Source organism: Salvelinus fontinalis, chromosome 25, assembly GCF_029448725.1.
Source record: "Salvelinus fontinalis isolate EN_2023a chromosome 25, ASM2944872v1, whole genome shotgun sequence".
In the NCBI taxonomy this organism is placed as follows: Eukaryota; Metazoa; Chordata; class Actinopteri; order Salmoniformes; family Salmonidae; genus Salvelinus; species Salvelinus fontinalis.
In genome coordinates, this window is record NC_074689.1 from 5740182 (window position 1) to 5752714 (window position 12533).

General features: G+C 41.6%; 1 protein-coding gene across 1 annotated transcript in view; it reads right to left on the reverse strand.

Moving 5' to 3' along the window:
- Window positions 1-682: 682 nt before the first annotated feature.
- Window positions 683-12533, reverse strand: part of LOC129822798 (receptor-type tyrosine-protein phosphatase N2-like) — a 264670-nt gene continuing 252819 nt past the window's right edge. The window contains exons 19-22 of the mRNA XM_055881221.1: window positions 11997-12050; window positions 10366-10430; window positions 6536-6609; window positions 683-4071 (exon numbers count right to left, since the gene is read on the reverse strand). Of these exons, the coding sequence (XP_055737196.1) occupies window positions 4000-4071; window positions 6536-6609; window positions 10366-10430; window positions 11997-12050 (265 nt within the window). The 3' untranslated portion in view covers window positions 683-3999. The remainder of the gene's footprint in view (window positions 4072-6535; window positions 6610-10365; window positions 10431-11996; window positions 12051-12533) is intronic.

The following is a 12533-nucleotide window of genomic DNA, read 5'->3' on the forward strand; positions in this document are numbered from 1 at the left end:
GGAGCTGGCTGGGATGCTTTCCAGGATTCCCCCCCAAAAGGGGCCTGATGTTGTTGAGAATGAATGGGGAGAAAATTGCTGAGGCAGTCTCTCATGTCTATCCAAGGCCCTGATAACTTTGATCTTCTTCACAAACAAATAAGGTTTTAAACTAGTTTGCGCTGCTGGGCAATATCCTTGTCCCTCGTTCGCTTTCTTCTTCTGTCTGTCTGGTAGAAATGCTGATCCTGAGTAAACTGCTCCAATATGAATAGTTACGCACAAGTGTACGGCAATGACTTGTGAGTAGGAATATGGACAGCCACCATGTGCTCTTTCAGAAACTGAAAAGCGCTATGACAACTTAGGAAGTAAAGATGACCAGTGCGCTGCTCACGGTGTAATAGGCTACACAAACCTGATGTGAGATTGAAATGAAGACAATCTGATTGTTGTCTCCCATACAGCTGCCCAGAACTTTCTCTCCTGGTATTACCCTCTAATGTATCTCAGTGGGTAAAACACTGGGCTGATTATCTGTTTCATTGCCCGCCCTGTCTCTCAACTGACAAAAGGTGGTGAGCCAAGCATTTCATCTGTCCAGGCATGGAGTTCTCTAAATACCACCGCTTTCTTCACGTGGGTTAAGCCTGATGAAGACCTTCGGATGGATGCGTTGCAAAATAAACTGCAGGAGAATTCATCAGCATGCGGGTATCTATCTTTATTTCAGCCAATGGCATTTCAGTCAATGCACTCACCCTCTGGTAAAAGAAGCCGGCTTTTATTCAACTGATCAAATTTCATCTTCCTTTTAATGTTTTCTAAAGAGCTACAGTAGTGGAACAATTGACAGACAAAGGTCTGGTCAACCGTTCTGTGGTTTATTATCAATCTGATAGAATTTTGTTTCCACACAAAATATATCATTTTCATTGACAAGTTCAGTAAACATTTTAATAGCACAACAAGCTTCCAATAATTTATATTCTATACATGGACTTTACCTGTACACATGAGTCACAATATTCTGTCGATTAAGAGGACAAAACAAACATATTAACAATGCCAATATAATTCAGGTTAATCGTATCACATCATATTGTTAATATCTATATTGCTCACTCTACACTGAGCGTACAAAACATTAAGAACACCTGCTCTTTTCATGACATAGACTAACCAGGTGAAAGCTATGATCCCTTATTTCTGTCACTCTACACTTCAATCAGTGTAGATGAAGGGGAGGAGACAGCTTAGTTAAAGAAGGATTTTTAAGCCATGAGATAATTGAGACATGGATTGTGTATGTTTGTCATTCAGAGGGTAACTGGGCAAAACAACTCAATATTCGGAAGGTCTTCTTAATGTTTTGTACACTCATTGTATTTATAATCATTACATTTCAGTGAATTTAAATATTAGCGGTATTAAATTAATATACAAAACAATGTACATAACAAACAAATGCAGTCTGCACAAGAGAACAACTAAGACCTAGATTAAATCAGATCAAGCACTAACCAGCGATTGCAGACACCCACATAGTGGATGTTTTGGCTGTGTCGGGAGGTTGAATTGCCTTGGAGCCGTGAAATCGGTGAGCAGCTGCTCTTAGTCATTGTCATGAAGCCACACCCGCCCCAATCGTGTCAAAGTTCATAACGAGACATTGTAGGCTATATAGAAATAATGATGATCGAATTGAAAAATCATTCAACAAAATAACATCTCACATTCCAGGGTTCGAACTGCATGGCTGCATGGGATTTCTGATCATGCGACTCTGCGCAGCCAATGGCAATGTCCGCTTTAGGTATAATTCCAGGAGCTGCCTGTGGCTTTGACAGCTCTTAACGCAGTTCCACCTCCGACACAGTCAAAACAACTGCGGTGCGGATATTGGCTAAAGCGTATCTGACTAAATTGAGGCTCACATACAGGCCCTGTTTAAACACTTCCTTCCTACTTAAAGTTATCACAGATATGAATCGGTTGGATTGGGGGAAAGTAATAGGGTGGTGGCACAGCCAGAAGAGGACTGGCCACTCCTCGGAGCCTGGTTCCTTTAGGTTTCTTCCTAGGTTCCTTCCTTTCTAGGAAGTTCTTCGAGGGGTGGGTATCTGTACACTACCGGCCCATAGTTTTAGAACTCCTACTCTTTCAAGGGTTTTTCTTTATTTTTTCTATTTTCTACATTGTAGAATAATAGTGAAGACATCAACACTATGAAATAACACATATGGAATCATGTAGTAACCAAAAAAGTGTTAAACAAATCAAAATATATTTTATATTTGAGATTCTTCAAATAGCCACCCTTTGCATTGATGACAGCTTAACACACTTGGCATTCTCTCAATCAGCTTCATGAGGTAGTCACCTGGAATGCATTTCAATTAACAGGTGTGCCTTCTGACTCTCATGACGACCACCACAGGAAAGGAAGGCCCAGAGTTACCTCTGCTGCAGAGGATACGTTCATTAGAGTGACTAGCCTCAGAAATTGCAGCTCAAATAAATGCTTTACAGAGTTTGAGTAACAGACACATCTCAACATCAACTGTTCAGAGGAGACTGAGTGAATCAGGCCTTCATGGTCAAATCGCTGCAAAGAAACCACTACTAAAGGACACCAATAAGAAGAAGAGACTAGCTTGGCCCAAGAAACACGTGCAATGAACATTAGACCGGTGGAAATTTCTCTCTGGAGTCCAAATTATAGATTTTTGATTACAACTGCCGTGTCTTTGTGAGACGCGGTGTGGTGAACGGATTATCTCCACATGTGTAGTTCCCACTGTAAAGCATGGATGAGGAGGTGTTATCGTGTGGGGGTGCTTTGCTGGTGACACTGTCTGTGATTTATTTAGAATTCAAGGCACTCTTAACCAGCATGGCTACCACAGCATTCTGCAGCGATACGCCATCCCATCTGGTTTGGGTTTATGGGACTATAATTTGTTTTTCAAAAGGATAATGACCGAACATACCTCCAGGCTGTGTAAGGGCTATTTGACCAAGAAGGAGAGTGACGGAGCGCTGCATCAGATGACCTGGCCTCCACAATCCCCCGACTTCAACCAAATTGAGATGATCTGGGAAAAGTCGGACCGCGGAGTGAAGGAAAAGCAGCCAACAAGTGCTCAGCATATGTGGGAACTCCTTCAAGACTGTTAGAAAAGCATTCCAGGTGAAGTTGGTTGAGAGAATGACAAGTGTGCAAAGCTGTCATCAAGGCAAAGGCTGGCTACTTTGAAGAATCTCAAATATAAAATATATTTCGATTCGTTTAACACTTTTTTGGTTACTACATGATTCCCTATGTGTTATTCTACAATGTAGGAAATAGTAAAAATAAAGAAAAACCCCTTGAATGAGTAGGTGTTCTAAAACGTTTGACCGGTAGTGTATATCACTTACAGATTCTCAAGGAAGGAAGGATGCATTTCGAATGTATTTGAACAGGGCCATAGAATGTGGTTCAGAACTTTAATAGTAAAGATCACATCGACATTGTTCTTTGAAGCATCTTCTCTATATACAGGACACAGATGTTCAGGCCTTGAATACAATATCATATTCATCACACATCAATAACCAATCATCTGATTCTTAGTATAATAGATTATTCAGGTCACAAAGAGATAGAGAGAACACATGTGACCTTGTCTAGCTATCTGTAAGTGGTACTGGAACACAACTGCAAACAGAATACATCACACTTAAGAAGACCTTGTCGGTCAAGTATCTGGCACAACGTTCATAAGTATACCAAGAGCGAGAATCAGAGGAGAGAGAAACGAGAGAAGATAGGTAGGTATGTCCGAAATTTCACCACAATATTCCCTACATAGTGTACCACTTTTGACCAGACCCTTATGGGCCCTGTTCAAAAGTAGCGCACTACATAGGGAATAGGGTGCCATTTGGGACATAAGCGAGATGTCAGACTTGAGTGGGCAGAAAAACATGTGTTTAGACAGCGAGACATGGCACGGTGTGGGGCGGCGTCGAGTTTCACTGTGGAAGAGCTTTTAGGATGGCATTCACCTCCTCCGCTACGGCTGTCAGTGCAAGCTCAAACTGCTCCTGTGGAGAGAGAGAGAGAGAGGGAGAGGGAGAGAGAGAAAGAGAGAGAGAGAGAGAGAGCGAGAGAGAGAGAGAGAGAGAGAGAGAGAGAGAGAGAGAGAGAGAGAGAGAGAGAGAGAGAGAGAGAGAGAGAGAGAGAGAGAGAGAGAGAGAGAGAGAGAGAGAGAGAGAGAGAGAGAGAGAGTTGTTCAGTGGCTGGTTTATAACTATATCTTGTCCGGTGTGTAAAGGTTTACGACTGTCAGTGAGTCATACCGTAGTGACACTTTGTCTAATGCCCCCTTGTTGTGTTGTGGCTACAGAGACAATGGAGGGAGCAGTTGTGCCCTTCTCCGAGCTCCCTCTCTGAGTGTGTGAGTAAAGTCAGTGCCACTGTAGACCCAACCAGGGATGTCTTTAAATAAGCCTCTAAGGCCTAGATTCAATCGCATCCATGCTAGCCGACACCCGCATAGCTGATGTTTTGGCAGCGGAACTGCGTTAGAGCTGTCACTGGACGTTGCCATTGGACGCACCGAGTCACATTAGTCAAAATCACATGTAGCCATGTTACAAGTTTGAACAATGGCATGTGTGATGTAATCTACACCTCGATTAAGCTCATATAAATGCTAATTATTTCGTTTTTTTTATTTGAGTATCATTATTTCTATATAGCCTACACTTTCCCGTTTGGAACTTACGTGGTTGGAATGGGTGTGACTTCTAGACAATGTCCACAAGAGCAGCTGCTCACCGATTTGACAGCTTCAGTGCAGTTATACCTCCGGCACCTCCAAAACACCAGCTACGCAGGTGTCGGCTAGCGCAGGTTAGCGCTTGAACTGATTGAATCTAGGCCTAAGTCAACTCTTCTCTCAAGTGTGTGTGTGTGACTCACTGTGCTCCCTGAAGAGCACAACAGGGCCGATCGATTTTCACCCTGAAGACCTACTGTTTCACATTCCACTCCTCAACTCTCATTCAGCCTGCAGGCGCTAAAATAAACTCACCGAAGAGAGGTAGGCGTTCACAAGAATCCGGCTTCAGAATTGTCAACACAAAACATGCCACATTTTCACCTCGGGTAAAATAAAATCTATACTGAGGAGTTCTTTACAACAAGTAATGTCGACAGTTTTTTCTGCTTAGGTTCTTCCTATTTTTATAGGTCTTTATACAGGACCTTTAATAGCTGTGGTTAATTTAAAAAATAGATAGACGCTGCTTCGCCTATCGCAGATCTCAGCTTTAAGGTGCATTATGGTGGCCTAGGAAGAGGGTTTTACATTTCCACCACTGGAGGGAGTCAAACCTCTGTCTTCACCACAAAGTTACAGGATGCTTGCTTGAGCATAGAGTAAGTAAGTATTGTCTATTGGTATGACAAAAGTGTAACGCTGTAATATCTAACGCTTCTATCTACATGTAAGACCAGAACAGCTAATGTTGTATATATTGTACAGCTTTTAGCTGTCCTAAAACCTACAATCTACAATTTATGCTCTTCATGAAACAGTGAGGCACCACATCAATAATATTGCTAGTTCTCTGATGTAATTTAATTTGCCCTGAGATGTTTTAGTAAAAGACTTTAAACATTTATTTTTGCCCAAATGAAAACTTCCCTAACAAGCTCCAATCAGAGACCTGAGTCACTGGTAAATGGGATTCAGCGAAAGCTGGATTAAATCAATAGAATTTACATAAATAAAACATTCAGGAAGTCTCCAGTCTTTTAGTAAACAACTTTCACAAATGTCATGCGTCGTAATTTTGCACTGAGTTTGCCTTAATTGATGTTCCGGAGCTCAATGTGTCTGTCTTAAAAGACACAAAAAGCTTTCGCTGCCCATCATAATAATTCAGTATTCATAAATGAGAGACCATTGTCTGTTTAAATACAGAAATTCTCCAGGGAACCCACTTGATTGTAATGAGACGTTTCAAACCTCCCTCGCTCAAATGAGTTAGATTATTTGAGTTAAGAGCAGGGGAATTGGAGTTAAGAGGCTTCTCTAAATTCCAGAGGCAAACAAGAATTACATGAGTTTTAGAAGTTGCAAAAGGCCAACCACTTACATCCGCTTGGAGATCTTAAACTCTGAGGGCTCAGGGCTGGTTTCCCAGACAGAAATTAAGCCTAGCCCTGGAATAAATAGCTCTTTCAATGGAGATTCTCGATTGAGCATGCTTTTTAATCCAGAACTAGGCATTTATATATGTCAGGGAAACCAGCCCTCGGTGTTTGTGGACATAAACCTCCTCATTTGTGATTTGGAATATGAACTGACTGAGTATAATTCAAAATAGCTCCTCCAATAAAGAAATGGTTTTGATCATTTCAAGCAACCAATGAAATTGCTTGATCATTTCATTTCCCGTAAGGCTCATGTCATTATGCGCTTACCCGTAAACTAGATGCACCTCTGTGTGAATGACATGAACCACCCCCCCCTCTCCCGCTCAGAGCGAGGGACCTTACCTTTGTCTGGACCATGCCGGCTCTTTGGTCTCTCAAGTGCTCCAGGGTAGCGGCAATATCAATCTCTTTAGCACCTGCAACAGACCGCAAATTGGACTGAGTTCAAAGCAGCAGATTAATCCAGCTCACATCTGTCAATCTCCTTTCTACCGGCTCCCTTTGGAACGGCACAGTGATTGAAAATTATTACATTCATCCCTCGAAAGACTTGGCCAGGAGCCACTGACTGTTTTCACTAGAATAATGTATGCATGGAGATATTTCTGGAGCAGGGAACCTTGTTCAATGAATGATGCAATCAAAGAAACGGAGCACCGCTTAAATTAGAACCATGCATTGTAGTAGCAGCACTACACTATGCCCAACTGTGATTCAAGTTTTCAGAAGCTTAAATTCTGATGTGTCTTAGAGAATCAGATTTCAGAATGATGTGTGCAAAATCAAGCCAATTTGCTGTACTTCGTATGATTAAAAAAAAATATATATATATTCTGGATGTGATGTAGTTCAACTTCCCTGTACATTTCATTTTGTTGTGTCATTTTAAAACTCAGCAAGTTATGTGAGCTACTGTATGTTATGTCTGAGTAACAAACATAGTGAGAGCAACTAGCAGTGAACACTGGTTTGAAAATCTCCTTTCACCTTTAGCTTGAATGACTTCAACAACCAGACTGTTGTTGGAGTTTCTAATAAATGGCGAGTTGGAGGGGCTCATTTGAGATTTAATCCCCCTAAAATAAATAGAGGGAGAGAAATCCTCAAGCCCTTAGAGACTTTTTGAAAAAGGGGAGAGAGGGGAGGGAGGAAAGGGGCCGGTTAATGCAGCTGGACTCCCAGCTCAAAGTGCTCCAATACTTTCATGTTTCAGAAGTGTTGGATTCTCAAGTTTAGGAGGGGAGAATCTCCTCAAACAAGAAAAAGGCTTTGGAGTGAAATTCTCATTCTTGTGTACAATTCACACTCTGGAGTAAAGAAGAAGATGAAGAAGAGGGGGAGGAAGAAGAAGGAGAATGTAGGATTTTATGTCTGGGCCTCTGGGCTTTTCATTCTGTTTGGAAACACAAGGCCTCACACTCCTCAAGACCAGATGAGCCTCACACCAGACAAAGATGGAAAAGCCACTCATACTCTGGGTTGCTCATTGCTCAACATAACAAAAACCTGTGGGTCTGGCCCCAGCCAGTGTTTTCCACACGTACATAGAGTAGCCAGCCAAATAGAAAAGTAGCCAACTAGGCACCTCCAGGCTGGGAGGGTCCGGTGGGGTATTTTTTTCCCAAAAGTGTAGCTCTATTTTGATGGCCTCTGGTACATTCTAATGCCTTGATGCCTCATTTTGGATATCGTCTACAGTAGGTCTAGGCCTATACGATCAGGGCCATTTTCTAAGTAAGAGAACATGAAACCATTTTGAAACCTGTCTTCTCTTGAGATCAAAGTCTTATTTACAGTTTTACTGCAAGATATGAATCCTCACAAATGATGTACTTTATTAAACAGAAAAATTAAGTAAATAGCCAACATAATTAAAAAAAAATGTATTGAAGGTTACATTGAAAAAATAAAAGGGTTATATCAGTGTCAAGTATTATAACTTTCTTATTTGACATAGCCACATTTTTTTTTACAATTATCATTAGGTAGGGACCTATAAAATCTGTTTTATGTTTTGCCTGATTCCGTTTTGTTCTTTCCCAAATTCCGTTTTCTCCGTTTAGTTTTTCCAGGTTTCCGTTTTTCCCAGTTTTTTTTCTGGTTTTCGGTCTCAAAATCACATTTGTAAATAGAAAAACCACAAAACTAATTGTTCTAAGTCCACAGCAGTGCTTAAACCACATCAACAAACCACGTTTGAGCTCTGGGAAAATTTTGAGAAATTTCGATTTTTGGGTGTAAGTTAAAACCCTTTAATTCAGGTGTGCCTAGCAAGAGGCTGGTGTTTAGCAGTGTTTTCTTGCGAACATGTGATGGTAGAGTTTGCAAAACAAATACCCACAGTAATGATGAAAATGATCATGATATCATTCTGCCAGGTACATTTAATTGATCAAGTTTTTGGGAAAGCCTATCAATCTACCAGAATACTGTTTCGTTAGCATAATCGTTAACGGCTACACAAAGTGATAAACACACACACACACACACACACACACACACACACACACACACACACACACACACACACACACACACACACACACACACACACACACACACACACACACACACACACACACACACACACACACACACACACACACACACACGGGCATTCTCATTGTCTCTTCAGAAAGTTGCAGGAAACACGAGTCACTGATGCATTCTGTTCAAGTCTTATGATAAACTTGGGCTAATTAATTCATTTTCTATACATTTACTTGATTCCCTACTAAAAGGCCAATACATTTTTGAATATTGTTGAATTCCATTTTAATGCCCGGAGTCCGTGAGGGCCCTTATTATCATATTTGGACCAGAATGAGGCTCTCCACTATGTATTGTTCCTGCAGTGATGGTTCACCATCTTCAACTAATGTTTTCATAATTTATCTGCAGATAATCGCCAGAAAGGCTAGGCCTACCAGTAGCCTATGTAAATTAGGGAGCCAAATGAATGGCTCTCTCACCGACGCGATTCGGTAGGCAACACTGACTGACGAGATGAGAGTCACTCAATTAGCGTCACTGTCTGGCAAGCCCCAACATCCTAGGAAACCTAGGAAATCCTTTGGTATACTTGTCCCGACGCGATACCATGGACATATAACTACGCTGCATGATTTATGAATGGCAAAGGGATATAGGAGATCGGACTAGTGAGTTTGAACTTTGAAATGAAAAGTAGCCTAGTTAATATGAAGTGTAGAAGGTAACTGACTGTTTAGTCAACGGCCGCCACTAATGGAAAACACTACATCCCGAGTCCCATCCCCAGGCAAAACCCTAACCCCTAGTTCAAGTCCAAAGCCCTAGCACAAACCTCTAGCCCAGGCCCTAGACCAGGGATGTGTGTGACAGCCTGAGAAAGACCTCCATCAAGCAGAACCATGTTACTCTGACTCTGCCCTTTGATGTCCCATTAAGACCAAAGCTACCGAGCAGGGCGCCTTAGACATGGAGCAGGGGGAAGGGGAGGACGGGGTCAGAACCAGATGTACAGATGACCTGTTCTGATAGGGGTAGGAAGGCAGGGGGCTTCTATTGTATACTCTGCTGGAGTTATTTCTGATTATGCAATATCGAGCCTTGTGTAGTATACTGTATGCGCATAACATTCTGAAAACATACTCAAAGGTGGTTGTGGGAGTTCATGTCGATTAGCATACCAATATTTGCATCTTGTGAAAAACCTAATTAAGATGGAATATATACATTGTAATTGGAATAAATTAACTTGCCCTTCACAGGGAAATGAATTTGACATTGATGATGTCAGTTGAAAAATGCACCTTTAAAAAAAATTAAATGACAAAACAAATACATATGTGAATGTTATTAGTATCAATGCTATTTCTCACCCTCTCTCTCCATCTCATCCTCTCTCTCTCTCTCTCTGTTTCTCTCTCTCTCCCTCACCCCTCCCTCCCTCCCTCCCACCCCCCCCTCTACATCACACACACTCTCTCTCTCTCTCTCTCTCTCTCTCTCTCTCTCTCTCTCTCTCCTTCTGAAGAGCCCTCCCAGAGTAACAGCAGAGGCCTCACTCAGTTACCCTCCAATGCATCCCAAGACCTTTGGCTGAAAATGGAGGCTTTCTGCCGTTGCCATGGTAACGTCATCACACAAGCAGAAAAGAGTGCGAGACGGAGAGGCCCACCGACTCCTACCTTTAGCCATCCTATTGAGGACCATGTCAATCAGAATGTACGTTCCGCTTCTGCCAGCCCCGTCACTGCAAAGCAACCAGAGAGGAGAAGACACTCATTAGTGAGCCAGAAAAAGAACACAAGGCAGCTTTGCTCAATACCACAGTTAGTGTCTGCCTCTTACGTGAAAACAAATAGGCCTAGCTCATTTAGATTTTCTTGCATTATAGCTGTAAAGTCTGAGGAAAATACAAATGATAAGAGTGTTAACCGAGCATTTAAAAAGTAAAAGATATTATTGTATAAGCACACACAAGTAATAACAGGTATTTATAAGATGTTAAATTAAAGATAATAGGACATTAATAAAAGCTTGAATAACCCTTGAGTGCAAAGCTGTTATCAACACACAAATATTTGTGCAAATTAGATTTTTTTAACGTTTTTAAAAGAATGTGTATGGGTGTGTGTGTATGTACACATGCATGTGTGGTCCAAATACTTTAGAGGACTGATTTGGAACTGATGTTATAAGGGACAAAAGCTTTTAAAAGCAGCAGCGTGAGCCTGCAGCAGACAGGCACCTCAGGAGCAGAGGGGAGGTGAAGAGGCCAGAGGCCATTAGCAGAGCAGCTTTGGAGAGCCTGCTTTTCCATTCCACCAGCGCTAGCTGCATGAAAAGCCTTTCTTTGAGCCCGCCGGGCATTCAATCTGTCTGCATGTTAATTGCAAACAAGGCGTGCACCATCTCTCCAATAAAGGCAAAGCCAATAAAACAGGAGAGAGAGCGAGCAGCGTGAGGCGTGAGGAGCGCCACTGTTTCATTAATCCACTGCTTCTCATCTAGAGACTAGAGACCTCTATGGCCAGACAGACAAGTGGACAGACAGACCCTCTCCATGCATGACTGAACACTACTCACTATTAAAAATATGGAGGCAAATACCTGCCATATTAAATAACGAGTGGAGCTTCACTAACTAAAGAAGAAAAACAATGACAATATGATTTCCATAAGGACACATTTGTATGGTCAGTGATTATGATCAGAAAAATAAATAGATCCATAGTTTAGGTACTGTAAGTGTGACTAAAGGCCGTCCGCATGCTTTCTAGCCTAAACAGTTCGGTAGAGTTCGTGCATATATTATGATGACATTTTGTAAAGTTTTTGTTCGTTTTGTACTTTGGTGAGTTTTTTTCCGGCTGTTTGGACACAACATTTTTTCTGGAGGCAAGCCGAAGTTCGGAGCTAAAGTCTACGCCTCTTTGTCGGTCATTGGTCAACAGTAGCGATTCTTCAATAAAGTCTTTGTTGTCATTGAACAAGAGATGACTCGTTTTCATGCACATTGTTTCATTAAAAAAATACAGCACCAAACATCAAAATGAATCACGACTACGCCGTCTAAAAATCACGACTACGCCGTCTCAAAATGGACAACCTGTACATTTTACCCCCCAAACAAAGGTATTTTAAGGGAGTATGCGAGCAGCCTCGTTAGGTTCGCTTAGCCAACTTCAGATAGCCACCAGTCGAACTGAAGCATGCTGACGCCTTGAACTGTGTCTTCCTTCTCAGTCTGTCATGTTACTGACACCCACACAGCCTGTGCATCGTTACAAGGTTATAATTATTGTAGTATACTTGCCTGCAGTGGACAATTATTGGACAAGACCGACCCCGGTAGCACTTGTTAACCTTTCTGTAATGGAAGAAGAATCTGCTTTAATATCACACTTCACGACAATATAGGTAAAAACATGAAGCACTTTAAAATGTATCAATGTGGGCAAAACATCTGCTCAACTTTGCTAGAGTACACTATAACATTTGATAAAAGTCATATGGTATATTATGTAGCATCAATTTAAATATGTGGATGACTCGCAAAAAAAGGGTCGCATACTGTATAGGCTGCTTACTGTATTTCACTGATCTGGACAAATTCAGTTTATACTTTTAGAGTCAGCTGTTTTTCTCACATTATTTTGCTTATGCATTCTGTACTTTATATACCCCCCCAAAAACTAATAAAATAAAATGTCTGTAATGCTTAAACCTTTGGAGTCCCGTTGTCAATCCCCCCCAAAAATGCGAAGTCCATGTTGATCAACGAGAATGAATGAAGCACCACTTAAAACACCGTATTGTGACATGTATTCACTGCCATGATGGATCCGGTGGT